The 13,810-nt window shown below is 46.0% G+C and overlaps 1 protein-coding gene across 1 annotated transcript; it reads right to left on the minus strand.

Annotated features, from left to right (window-relative positions):
* Positions 1 to 8,145: 8,145 nt before the first annotated feature.
* On the minus strand, positions 8,146 to 11,224 carry LOC127319075 (uncharacterized). The gene is made up of 4 exons (XM_051349291.1): positions 10,810 to 11,224; positions 10,268 to 10,697; positions 9,074 to 9,207; positions 8,146 to 8,946 (listed from the first exon to the last, which is right to left on the minus strand). Exons 1-4 carry the CDS (start codon positions 10,918 to 10,920, stop codon positions 8,473 to 8,475), a joined length of 1,149 nt encoding a protein of 382 aa, XP_051205251.1. The 5' UTR covers positions 10,921 to 11,224; the 3' UTR covers positions 8,146 to 8,472.
* Between the last annotated feature and the right edge of the window lie 2,586 nt (positions 11,225 to 13,810).

Here is a 13,810-nt window from a genome sequence, read left to right on the forward strand (position 1 = left end):
TACAAAGGACGGGATACAACTCACACCTACATAAGTGAGACTAGTGCAACTACTCCTCATCATCGACATCTATCGGGACATAGTCGCCGGGTCCTGCCTCCAGGAACTCGTAGTCCTCCTCCTCGGTGTTCTCGTCATCCTCAAAGTCGTCGTCGTCGCTCAGGAAGGCGTCTCCTCCCTGAATGTCGATGCCTCCATCGTCATCCTCCAGCTGGCGAATCTGATCCTCCTGGGCCTTGACAGTGGCCTCAAGTGACGCGATCCGGGCACGAAGGTGACGAATCGTAGCGTCCTTCTTGGCACGCTGCTGGCGAAGGCTCTTGCGGTCGTGGTTGAGTAGCTTGATCGCCTCACCCTGCTCGGTGATGTGAGCATGGGTCTGGTTCGCGTAAGCGCGGGAGGCGTCGAGGTCCTTCTGAGTCTGGTAGAGCATGAAGTCCAGGTGCTCAGCATGGTGCCTCAACTCCGGGTGCGGCTGCAGCTCCATGGGCACTCCCGTAGCATCACGCCTCACAAGGTGGGCGTAGCGAGAGGCGAGGATGCGCACCACGTTCTGTCCACAGAGGCGCGCAAGTGCCTCCTGTAGGCCACGTGCGAGTCCATCGAGCCAGTTGCTCTCGCGGAAGGAGAAGAGGATCCTCTCCGAAGTGGGAGGCTCCATCTTGCCCCTCAAGTCGGTAGTGATCACCCACTGCAACTCTCCTCCGGGCGTGTCGTCCAGCTGAACCCCGTGAAACTCGGGGTGTGGGCACCCAAGGAAGTCAGAGACGGCGTTGAGGTCGCGCTCGAAGATCAAGCTTCCTCCGTTCCCAAGCTGGTAAAACTTGGTGTTGATGGGTTCATTCGGCTCCATCTGAAAGAGAATTGGATGAGTAAGTTAGAGAGTGCAAAGTGTGGCAAAATTTTAAGTTGATTCAAATAAGATAGAACATGATTCATCAGATTTTGGCAAAGTCTCAAAGACAAGAGAGTAGTAAATTTTCACAAATAGTTTCTTTCATTTGATTTCAAAGTTAAGTTTTTTTAGAACGCCCATTCTAACTAAGGTCTTCTAAGGTCAAACAATGGCTCTGATACCAACTTGTCAACACCCGGATTTTTATGTCCGAATGCCTATTATGTCATACATCGCAATCCCAGGAATATTGTTGTTGCGAGGCATAATAGTTAAGTATCACAGTCATCATTCATTACAAACCATAAGTCTTACAAATTTGGAATCACATGATCCATATTACACGAATAGTTGATCTATTGATCAACGAACAAACACAAGTTCATAGTTCAACATAGCGGAAGCGTAAGATACAAGGACTCTCTAGTCCACAGGCCAACGCTTGACGTCGGAAGGCGCTTAGTTGTCGTAGGCGTCCTGCTGGTCATCTCCTTGGTCATCTTCATACTCTGGCCATTTGAATAGCCAGGGACAAAGCCGCGAGTACTTTAAGTACTCGCAAACTAATACTAATGTAAGTGCTAGACATTCTAGTATGGTTTGCTAAGCTCTAGTTTATTTGCATAAAGCTAGTTTTAGTTCACAAAATTTGAGAAAAGCTTATTCAAGAGCTAACTAACTCAAGTGGGAACATTAGTGTCATTCCCACCATTCAAGTGGTGATTTCAATTCAATTCACCACAAGTCATTTCACCATCATCTTTCAACATCATTTTCAAAGATATGACATTGGAAACTGTATGGCCTTTCCAACCGTCCGTAACCGTGGACGCGGCTATTCGAATAGGTTTACACTCTGCAGAGGTTGCACACTTGTGCCACAACATTTGATTTCATCCGTCGGGATTACCCCGAATCATCGTAACACAGTACGCGGATCATCAACCATAACCTTTCACTTACAAATCCTAGTATGAGCACCTCTCCCCATGAGCTTGGCCTCCCAGTGAAGACCAACTGTCAACCTGGGAACTGCACAGGGCTTGGGCCGGACATTCACCTCATTTCGCATCATATCATATCATTTCCTTTGTGGTAGAGGCAGCTTTCGGCATAACCCCGATGACGCTTGTTTAGAGGGAACCCATACTAAGACGCATAAACTTCCAGTTAAGCCATACCCATAATCAGGTATTGTGGGGGTACTTGATAATTGGAAAGGTATCGCATTCAAACCAACACCATTGTTTTATCAAAAATCACTATCTTCTCTTGTTCACATTCACCTTCATAAATCATTCAATGGGATGCATCATCATTCCAAGGTTTCAAAATCATTTCAAAATCACATTGTTCCCATCTAGAGTAGTCAAGTTTAGTTCATTAGCACTAGCTCTAATTCATGAGGGGTGCTATCTTGCTTTGCTTGGAAGAGACTAACTCTCTACTCTAGCATCCAACTTGTACTTTGACCAAAGTCAACTATAAAAGTAACTCATTTAGAAAACAAGTAAAAACTTGTAAAGTAAAAACTTGGGATGGGTTCATATAAGAAAAGATAAGAAACATGGTGCCTTGCCCCAAGGGGCTTTGCACTTTGCAAGAATATTGGCTTGCCTTGGTAGTTCTCAAACTGTTCCTCCTCCTCCTCTTGGTAGCAACCTTCTTCTTCGGCGTACTCTCCGGTGCTACCGTCTAAATTTGAATACGAGTATAATTACTCACTCATTCAATGGCTATTCCATACATCACATATAAACACACAAACTATTCTATGCACACAAAATAATCTACTTAGGTGCATGGGTTGTGGGGTTTAAATAAAATTCACTTCTTTGTATTTTATATGTAAATGATAGTTTCCATAGGGTTCTTGAGAAATAATTTCCTCTCATTGAAATCTTCTTAAGATTTAATTTCTCAAACAATCATGTATGAACTCATATTGACCTAAGTCAAATGTTCATCACCATCATTTGGGAAAATGATTTAAATGAGGTAGATCACCTCATACTATTTAAATAACACTACATTTGATTTAAATCTCAAGTAATTCATATAAGAGATTTTGGACCAGAGGTACAAACATCCCATGAATTCATGTGAGACAAGTTTAAATGAAGTGTAATACTCCACATATTTTACTTTAATAGTTTTGGACAATATCAACTAGTTAAACTAGTCAAATGATCCACTAATTAAACTAGGGCATGATCATACAAAGTGACCACACCATTTTATTGCATAAACAATTAGTGTAAGTCAAATGTGAGCTATTAGAGTTGGAATTAACTTAATATCTATTTTGGTTGATATTTAAGAATTATTTGAATAGGGAAAAGTCCCTGTCTTGTTATTTTTCTCACATTCATTCTACAAAGAATCTGGCCATGGGACCAGTGGCATGTTGTAGAGAATTTCAGTAGCTTTCCAACAACATAAAATTCATTAAATTTGGTTTAGCCAATTGGAAACTATTTAATTTCAAAGTTTGTGCTGTGAGGAAATTGTTTGGGAATTATTTGAATCGAATTTGAATTAAAGGGCCGGCGGGAAAGCTAGGTGGTCTCAAAGATTCAAAAACGGCCCAAGGCCAGCCCAGCCACGGTCCAGTGCCGCGCGGGCTGCCTGACAGCGGGGGCCACCCATCAGTGGGTGTTCAAACCCGAAACGGTATGGGCGAAGCTGGGGCGTAGGATTAGATTGAGATCTAACGGCCGAGGTTCATCGTCCCGCCGGCGAGAGGGGAGTTCACCGGCGGCTCAGGTAGGGGGTGGGAGAGCTTACAGCGGCTCCAGCAAGGGATGGCAATATGCTCGAGGTAGATGTGGACGACGGCGGTTCTCCTGGTACCGGCGGCTCGTCCTGGGGCGGCTCCAATCGACGGCGAGCTTCGGCGGCGATCACGGGCAGTGGTGTAGCAATTGAGCGGCGGCGGTGGCTAATCGAGGCAGTGGAGTGGCTCAGGTGGTCGAGTGAGACGAGGGGAAGACGATGGTGTGCTCAGATGGCTCAGGGGAGTCCTCTATTTATAGCGACGCGAGGGTGCTGCGGGGCAGGGACGAAGTCGACACGCGCGCGGCGTCTCCGGCGTGCTGTCGACCTAGGCGGCGATGCTGTCGGGTTCTCCTCGTCCAGGCGAAGCTAATGGTGGCGACAGCGTGGTCGGGGAGGGCCTGGTTATGTCGCGTTGCTTCCGTGTCTGTCGCGCCCGCGGCGGACCAGGGTTGGCTTCTCCGGCGACGGCGGGTGCGGGTCGTGGTCGAGGGCGTGTCCAACGGCGTCGCGGTGTCACGGTGAGGCTCAAGGTGCTCGCAGGGGGTCCAGGGGCTGCGTGAGCGCGTGGTATGGCGCGTGTGCTGAGCGTGTCCACGCGCGACACGAACGGCATACTGGCGGTCCTGGGCGTGTGCTGGGCGCGCGCGTTCCGGGCGTTGTCGTCGTCCTCGTCGACCAGGGCGGTGCTAGGCGGCGCTAGGGTGGTGCGGTGGTGAGCTTGGGCACCAGGGCCAGTAAGGGAGATGAAGGAGAGGAGAGGGAGAAGAACATGGCCGGCATGGGCCGGCATGGCCATGTCTTTGCCTCCTTAGGGTTCCTCCTAGGGTTCCTATGCAGTGGTGAGAGAGAGAGGGGACCAGGGGACCAGTAGAGTGCAGTTGGGGTGGTTAGGGTAGGTTAGATCACTATTTGCAATAGTGGCAAATAGTGCCCAAATTTGGAATTTACAAATTTGTCTAAATTGAAAATAATTAAAAAGGTGAACCCTTTTGAAATGTTTGTGTTGAGATAAGTTGTATTTGACCAGAGGTGATTTGAGGTGGTGGTGGAATTTTTAGAATTCAAAAATTTGCCAAAATGGCTAAGTGGGGAATGTTGCATATGTGAGAAAGTTGAAACTTTGGATGAGCCTTGCTCATGATCAAAGATGATTTTGGCCTGGTGATCTTCATCAAAGTTGTTCACCTTGATGTTGACTTTGAGATGGTGCAAAGAGTTAGCAAGAGTTGGTTTGGGAAAAATGAATGGCAAGGGTTCAAAGTGGTGATCAGACTAGAATTGTCAAAATTGACCATTATCATATGTGAGTGGGATTTGTGTTTGAAATCCATTTGAATTGTGAATCTTTGATTCCAAAAGTTGTAGTAAGTGTTTAATAACATTACTCAACTAATGGTGAAGACCAAATAGGTCTAGGGTCAAAATTTATAAAAATGCCATAGGGCATATGTGAGGGTTTTTAGGGTTTTCCATTTAAGGGGATTTCTTCCTCTTTGATTTATTTGGTTGGTGATCTTCATATGATCACACTAGGTTTTAGAGCACATCAAATACAAGTAAAAGCAATCATCATGGCATATCACTCAAATGCACAAGTCCTATGCATGGTACTATATGCAAATCGAAAAGTTTTTGTTGGTTTGAAATTTTGTTTTCTGAAATTCTCTAACTTTCTTTTTATTGAAATTTGGGGTGTTACAGAGCCGTCCCGCAGATTCACCCGTGCAAGTCCGCGCTCCAACCACAGAGAAGTACTCCCTCCGTCCACAAATAAGTGGACGTGCGGGATTTTCAAGGTAAATTAGTAAAAAGAGAGAAAAATTGCATTGGGAAGATGCAACCAACATCTCCCTCCTCTTTAATTATTTCATCTCCAATAGGCTAAGTGCATGTACAAAATTAAGATAACATGTGTTGAATATTATTGGGTTTGATTTCCATGCGATGAGAGAGAAATAACTTTTGCTAATTTAAAGTGCATTGGGAACATAGAAATACACTCTTTCATGGACAAAGTTTGGGGCTAGATGTCCACTTATTTAAGGACGGAGGGAGTACTCCCGCGCGCACCGCTCGCGTCGCGAGTCCACCACGTGCAAGTATAGCTCGTGCCACAAGTACGCATAAGCTAAAAGCATGCAAAAACTGGATGGATCGAGCAAAACTCCAAATTAGGGAGCTAGCTTACGATGTAGTAATCCATGGAATATAAAGCTACGTACAAAAATATCCAGGGTGGACACACATTTCTATTTTCTATTTTTCCTGCTCATATGTGATTAAAATTTGCTTAAATAACTAAATATAAAACGTTCTCTTAAAATTCTAGGTGGGCCACTGCCCACCCGGCCACCCTTGTACGTACGCCCCTGAGCTAGCTTACCACGTGCTGTGGTGCGTGCTTTTTTCTTTGTCAAAACACAGGTAACTACAATTGTCAGGTATAGTTACGCACGACACACGAGTATAGTTACATACGCGAGTGAGTACAACAACAACTATACACACGAGCGAGTACAGTTACGTATGATACACGCGAGTACCATTGCATATACAACACGAATACAGTTACATACACAAGCAAGTACAACTACAACTATACACACGAACTGAGTACAATTATGTATGACACACACGAGTACCATTGTGTATATAATACGAGTACAGTTACGTACACGAGCGAGTACAAGTACCGCCTCACAAACGAACGAGTACAGTTACGTTCGAGACACGACGGTTACGCACACGAGCAAGTACAGGTACAGGCGTACAGCCGCACACACGAGCAAGTACGATTGACGAGTAAAGGAAAAAACTACATCAAATATACTAGAAAACATAAGTACTTATCAGGTTAAGCACGAGTACAGTTAGTCACACACCGCAAGTACAAGCATACTAGTATTGGGAGTAACGGAAAAAAAATCCCAAAACATATCAACATAGAACCTAGTTTTGAAGATCTCGACGCGAGGATCTCAAAAGTGAAAACGGATCGTAATTTGAACTTACGGTTCTCAAGATATTTCATTTTGAAAAAACAAATCTAGAAAATAAAGGGAAAAACTAACACAACCCATCCCCCTATGTCTTCTCTCTCCTCTCTCATCCCGCGTTGCTTCCCCTTGCGACACGTGGCGAGCAGAGAGACCACTTCTCAGGAATTTTCTGACACCACAGTGCGACATTTATCACGTGCGGAGCGAGTTGTCTTCCCTTCGCGAAGCTAACGATTTCAACTTCTTTTTCGATAAAGGGGATATATTAATATCAGAAGATTGTGTCTCAAAATTTTTAAAACTTGACCAACTTTATAGAAGGAGTAACATCATATATGGCATCAAAATGATATACTCTGTCTAGAAAAGGACATCAGAGATTTGACTAAATTCAAATGTATATATACACTAAAAAGTGTCTACATACATTCGAATTTCAATAGATATTCAACATCCTTTTATAGACAGGGGTACGTAGTATTATGAAACTACATTGCAAGAAAATCTGGTGATACTAATTTGGTGTCATAAATGGTGCTACGTTTTCTTATAAAGTTAGTGAAACTTCAAAATGCCTAACTTTCGACAAAGAATAGAAGTAGACTTATTTGTGGACCGAGGGAGTAGCCAAAGATAGATGAAAATGTCTAACTTTCGACAAAGAATAGAAGTACACTTATTTGTGGACCGAGGGAGTAGCCAAAGATAGATGTTGTACTGCGCTAGATTGAAAACTCAGGAGCAACCTAGTTGGCCAAAGCCAGCTACAGGTGAAAATTAAAAGAACATAACCAGCAGCGCCTACGCAAAGCACGGTTTTCGTGTAAGATATAGATCAACTTTGATGGTCAGAATCTGAGGTTACATAATAAGACTGAGCCATGACAACTCCATGAGGTACAGCTGATGCAAGTAGGGTTGATGTGATGGACACTAGGGTGGTCAGGTGTGGTTTAAACTTAGGGACTGGTTCAACAAAATTTAAATCATCAAAGACTTCAGTCAATTCAGAGAAGAGCCCAGTCCTTGCCCATGAACAGATCGGATTCACAGTCAAAATATCAGAGCAGAGTCCTATGACTCATGTTCCTTGAACAGATCAGGTTCAGTCAAAATAACATGAATTGAATACAGGTACATCCCTGATGCAGGAGAGTGGGCACGTGCAGTATCCAGAAGGGAAATAATAACTAAGACAAAGGAGGAAAAAAGAAAAAGGCAATCCTGGTGCTGGGATTGGTGACTCGGTACTAGCAACTGCTTCTGCAAACACCAAGTGTCGAAGCTATCTCCAACACAATTCACAACGCTCGACCAAGAATGCACATTACATAGTACTACCTCAAATGACAGCCTATTAAGAATCTATACATCCAAGCTGTCCCGGTAGATATTCCACAGCACAGATTGAGTGATGGGACATGTACGTCGTTGCTTGGAACTCAGGAGTAGTATCCAGCATGAAAACTATCATGAGAAAAAGAATGATATACCTCTCCAAAAGAATAGCGTAAGTGTGTACGGTCATGTAACTAAAGCTATGATATTACAGCCAAAAAAGTACAACTTGTACCACTAGTTTGTGTATCAGCTCAGAACAAAAGTAGTACCGGAACATTAACTTGTGCAAACCATATGAATACAAACAAGCCTATGGTTTTCCAGGATAAGGGTCACCTTGTCAAGGACACATCCTCCAAGTTTCAGGTTAAGTTGGCTCTTGTATTTTGCCTCAAGCCATTGAGATGGACTTATCTTCTCATATTTCACAAGGATAGATTTTCAACATTCTGTTGTAGCTTAGTCATCCCAATCTACATCCCAACCGTCCTTGCTCTTGGTTTGAGATCTTGAAGAAAGGCCATTTGCTGAGATGCTTCCAGCAGGTGCATTCTCTGAAGGTCTTGCAGGTGCTTCTTCATCATCCCAGTCATCATCCCAGCCCTCGTCCCAGCCATCTACTGTGCTTGTAGTGTTGTTTGCACCTGATGGGTCAGGAGCCTGAGATCCCATCTCAAGCTGCTGATATGGGACTCCTTCATCACGCTTTCTCCCTGCAAACTTGCAACAAGCATATATACCCCCAACCAAGACAACAGTGAAAACAAAGAAGTAGGCTCCATAGATCGGCTTCATTGTTGTTGCATAAACTGCAAGCTGCTGGAATTGTTGTTGCCAATCATAAACTGGCTGCCCGATGCGCAAGGAACAAGGCTCTGTGCCAACATTTAGTGTAATCTCTCCACCATTCAGATTGCTATAGCTAATGTTGACCTGGTAATATGAATTGACAGTAAGTTTCAGGAAATCCATACGAGTTGAGAATAGCAGTTGACCAAACTACCATGCACGCTAAGAGAAACACATATCACTAAGGTTAAAACAAATTAAAGTTGCGTACCCTTTTAGATTCACCCTTGCTGAGACTGAGGGGTGGCAACTTCTGCTTAATACTTATATCTGATGTTGCTTTCACATTAACAGTTATGGTATTCTGGCCTGTATTCTTGACTATAAAAAATTGTTCACTTGAAGCTGCAAGAATAAACAAACATGAAGCTTTCTCAGACTAGCGGAACTGAAGGTCATACCAGATACCCATATTATGAAGTATAACCATTTTGAACTGTCAGAGAAAACAAACGTAACCTTTCTTCAGATAAAGTAAAGTGAAGGCAACGCTAGGCAGTCCATGCTATGATTTTAGCTAGGAGAAATGAAACATGTGCGCATCAAATTTTTTGTCAAATTACTTGCGTGCTATTATCTGGAGATTCTCAATCTCTACATCAATATTGCCTTCACTAAAAAAGGTAACCAGTATGTCCTCTTATGCAATAACCGCTGTACAAATTGCACTAATCGAATCCCTGTGATTCTTTATGCAGCAAGAAGATGAGTTCCTTCAAGCACAATGTACCACGTCACCATCTTACTGTACCACCAGAATGAGCCGTAATCACGCAATTATAACAAGGAAGACCACACTGCTTAAGTTTCTAACTGTGCAACGCACTAAGAAGATAAAAATGGGGAACAACCATAATGAATCCATTTACACAGGACAGAACCATCTTGTTGACCTTGCTGTATAATTGGTTGAACCCCCTCTTTTATTCACAAATGGAGTACGATCTTGAAATTTTCAGAGACCACAGCTTAAGATATCAACTTCTGGACACAAACTTATAACTGGTCTCAGGTTTGATTTAAAGGGAACGGCGTGTATGCTATGATATATTCAACAGATTGCAGTGTCAAAGTAGCAGCTTGTTCCAAATAAAAGCACAAGAAATCAGTTTCAGCAACTATCTACATTCTCAGTAAAATTTGCAGAGATTCCATTCTGGCTTTGCAATTGAAGGCAAATATCTAGGGTCAATGTTTCGCACTACCTACGGCTCATGCCAACGCTCATATCCACATTTATGACTAACACATCAATGTCGAAGTTACAGGAAACATGTTTGCATCATCACACTAAGTGACACAGAGAATGAACCCTGGAAAATCTCTAGCATGGACATATGTATCGAAATAAATAACTCAGTGACTTGAAGCTTGAAGTGTAAGGATAACTAACTAGAAAAATTACCTGACTTGGATATCTGAAGGCAAGCAAACAATTTCCCATCGATTGAACATGTGTCTACCGGGTCAATACACTTCTCCACCACCTCTTGTGGTTTATCTGGCTTCTTCTTCCCAGGACTTCCTCCTTCACCGTCCGGCCCGCCAGTCGATTCAGGACCTCCTGGAGGGGGGCTCGCCTTGGGCACCTTCGTCGATGGCACCGGCTGTCCGGAGACCTGCGCTTCACCCCCTTGCTGCCCCTTATCCTCTGGCGCAGCTGATGGCGGCGGTGGAGAATCCTTTGGTGTTTGTGTGGTTTCTGGTGGTGGCGGTGATTTCTGGTGCTGTTTATCGGCCACAGGATTCTGCACTGCAGTTGATGACTGCCCCGATTCTTTCGAAATGGGACTCTTCTCAGATCCGCCCGTGCCAGCGGTAGGTGCAGGCGCTCCCTGGACAGATCAAAACAACAGCAAAATCTATAGCTCGCGTCCTTTTTTTTTTCCTCCGAATAACACTAGCCCATTCCAGTAATTGATAACTCGAGCAGCTGCGATTCCTCACCTCGCTGGAGCGGGGCTTCTCGCCCTGCAAAACCCTAGCCGCCTCAGGGCGAGGAAGCAGGGCGAAAGCGAGGAGGAGCGCGGCGAGCGCGGCGAATCCGAAGGAACCCATCGAATTGCGCAGGAGCGGGGGGCGTCAGCCGGTCCGTCGTGGAATCCGGCGGCGCGGGGGCGGCGTGGATCGCATCGGCGGGGGATCGGGATCTGGAGGGGACCGGATCGCCGCGTGCGTGTTGAGACCTCCGCCGGGTCGAGATCTCGGTGGAGTTAGAGCGCGCGCTTCGATCGATGCACGCGCGGCGCGGCGCGGAGGAGGTGGGCTTGTGGGACGAAGAAGAGGACAGGAGGAGGAGGAAGAAGAGTTGCTCCGACGCCAAACTCGCGCAAAGTACAAGAGAGACTTTGGACAGCCGCCCACTCGCGCCGAAGTGTTCTGGTCGCAGTTGACTCGAGATTTTTTCCTGGTGGATTTGGTTCCGTTTGGGGAAATTTGGCTAAATTTCACTGTCAATCCATAACAACCCTTTTTTTTTTTTGCCATTCTGAAATGCAAAATAGGGCAACTTGTTTGCGAAAAGCATAACTGATCCCGGGCACAAATGAACATGCTTCCTAGACCGTCCATTAGCGCCAAGATCGGTGGTACCTTAGAGCGTCTCCCTTTGTTCGCGTCCGCCGGGCCGAAAAATCTCCAACGGGGCGACGCAAATGAACGCTAAGCGACCGTTTGCGTCCGCCGGTCCGAAAAATGCATCTGGTACCACATGCAGCGGGCGACGCAAAGTGATCGGGCGGTTCGCGGCGACGCAAACTGGCCCAATTATGCTCCTCGGATGCGTCTGTGCGGACGCGCAAGGTGTCCGCTCGCGTCTGGCGGACTTTTCGTCAGGCCCGCCTGGCAGTGACCCTGCGTCGATGCGTCTTCTCAGGCGCGCCAGCGACTGGCGCCGAGGCGTCGCTTCGGCAGTCTGCGACACGTTAATGGCGATGCTTCGGCTGCCGAGCGGCTGCCGCCCACCTCCGCCAACGCAGTAAAGGCAACGCCACGCGTCCCGCGGCCGTCTCCTGCCTCTGGCCTATATAAAGAGGGTGCACGTTCTTCTTCCTCATCCACTCCTTGAAGCAAATCCTACCCGCCACAAGCTCCATTGTAGCGCCGCCTAGTTCTTCCTGCGACGCAGCCAGGCACGCAAGGAAGTCCATGGCGGGTCCTGGTGGCCTGCGAGGCAGTCGAGGCCACGGGCCTGGGCGCCCCCAGGGCCGTGGCCGGGGCAGGGGCCGCCGTGATGGAGCAGCTACGGCCACACGATCGGCTTCGCCTGCGTCCTCCTCGTCTTCGCAGGAGGAGCGCTGCTTCGAGTTCCTTCTCCGCATCGACGACAACCCACTCGGTATCAAGCGGCGATAGCGTGTATACACACGTCCGTTGGGAACCCCAAGAGGAAGGTGTGATACGTATAGAAGCAAGTTTTCCCTCAGTAAGAAACCAAGGTTATCGAACCAGTAGGAGCCAAGAAGCACGTTGAAGGTTGATGGCGGCGGAGTGTAGTGCGACGCAACACCAGGAATTCCGGCGCCAACGTGAAACCTGCACAACACGACCAAATTATTTTGCTCCAACGTAACAGTGAGGTTGTCAATCTCACTGGCTTGATGTAACAAAGGATTAGATGTATAGTGTGGAAGATGATGTTTGCAGAAAACAGAAAAGCGAGTATTTCAGTAGATTGTATTCGATGTAAAAGAATGGACCGGGGTCCACAGTTCACTAGAGGTGTCTCTCCCATAAGAAATAGCATATTGGGTAAACAAATTACAGTTGGGCAATTGACAAATAAAGAGAGCATAACAATGCACATACATGATATGATGAGTAGTGTGAGATTTAATTGGGCATTACGACAAAGTACATAGACCGCTATCCAGCATGCATCTATGCCTAAAAAGTCCACCTTCAGGTTATAATCCGAACCCCCTCCTGTATTAAGTTGCAAACAACAGACAATTGCATTAAGTATGGTGCGTAATGTAATCAACAAATACATCCTTAGATATATAATTGATGTTTTATCCCTAGTGGCAACAGCACATCCACAACCTTAGAGGTTGCTGTCACTCCCCCAGATTCAATGGAGGCATGAACCCACTATCGATCATAAATACTCCCTCTTGGAGTTACAAGCAATGACTTGGCCAGAGCCTCTACTAACAACGGAGAGCATGCAAGATCATAAACGACACATAGATAGATTGATAATCAACATAGCATAGTATTCATTATTCATCGGATCCCAACAAACGCACATGTAGCATTACAGATAGATGATCTTGATCATCTTAGGCAGCTCACAAGATCATACAATGATAGCACAATGAGGAGAAGAAGACCATCTAGCTACTGCTATGGACCCATAGTCCAGGGGTGAACTACTCACACATCAATCCGGAGGCGACCATGGCGGTGTAGAGTCCTCCGGGAGATGATTCCCCTCTCCGGCAGGGTGCCGGAGGCGATCTCCTGAATCCCCCGAGATGGGATTGGCGACGGCGGCGTCTCTGGAAGGTTTTCCGTATCGTGGCTCTCGGTACTGGGGCTATTATCGACGAAGGCTTAAGTAGGCGAAGAGGTAGGTCAGGGGGCGTCACGAGGGGCCCAGACGCCAGGGCCACCCAGCCAGGGTCCAGGCCGCGCCGCCCTATTGTCTGGCCACCTCGTGGCCCCACTTCGTTTCTCCCTCGGTCTTCTGGAAGCTTCGTGGAAAAATAGGACCCTGGGCGTTGATTTCGTCCAATTCCGAGAATATTTCCTTACTAGGATTTCTGAAACCAAAAACAGCAGAAAACAAAGAATCGGCTCTTCGGCATCTCGTTAATAGGTTAGTGCCGGAAAATGCATAATAATGACATATAATGTGTATAAAACATGTGAGTATCATCATAAAAGTAGCATGGAACATAAGAAATTATAGATACGTTTGAGACGTATCAAGCATCCCCAAGCT

This window comes from Lolium perenne, chromosome 1, assembly GCF_019359855.2.
Source record: "Lolium perenne isolate Kyuss_39 chromosome 1, Kyuss_2.0, whole genome shotgun sequence".
Classification (NCBI taxonomy): domain Eukaryota; kingdom Viridiplantae; phylum Streptophyta; class Magnoliopsida; order Poales; family Poaceae; genus Lolium; species Lolium perenne.

Bases quoted from the DNA above. Each gene is read 5' to 3' on its own strand.
- LOC127319075 (XM_051349291.1), bottom strand. From the start codon at position 10,920: ATGGGTTCCTTCGGATTCGCCGCGCTCGCCGCGCTCCTCCTCGCTTTC. The intron at 10,698-10,809 runs GTGAGGAATCGC...TGATCTGTCCAG, and splicing joins AGAAGCCCCGCTCCAGCGAG to GGAGCGCCTGCACCTACCGC. The intron at 8,947-9,073 runs GTACGCAACTTT...TCATATTACCAG, and splicing joins GCAAGGGTGAATCTAAAAGG to GTCAACATTAGCTATAGCAA.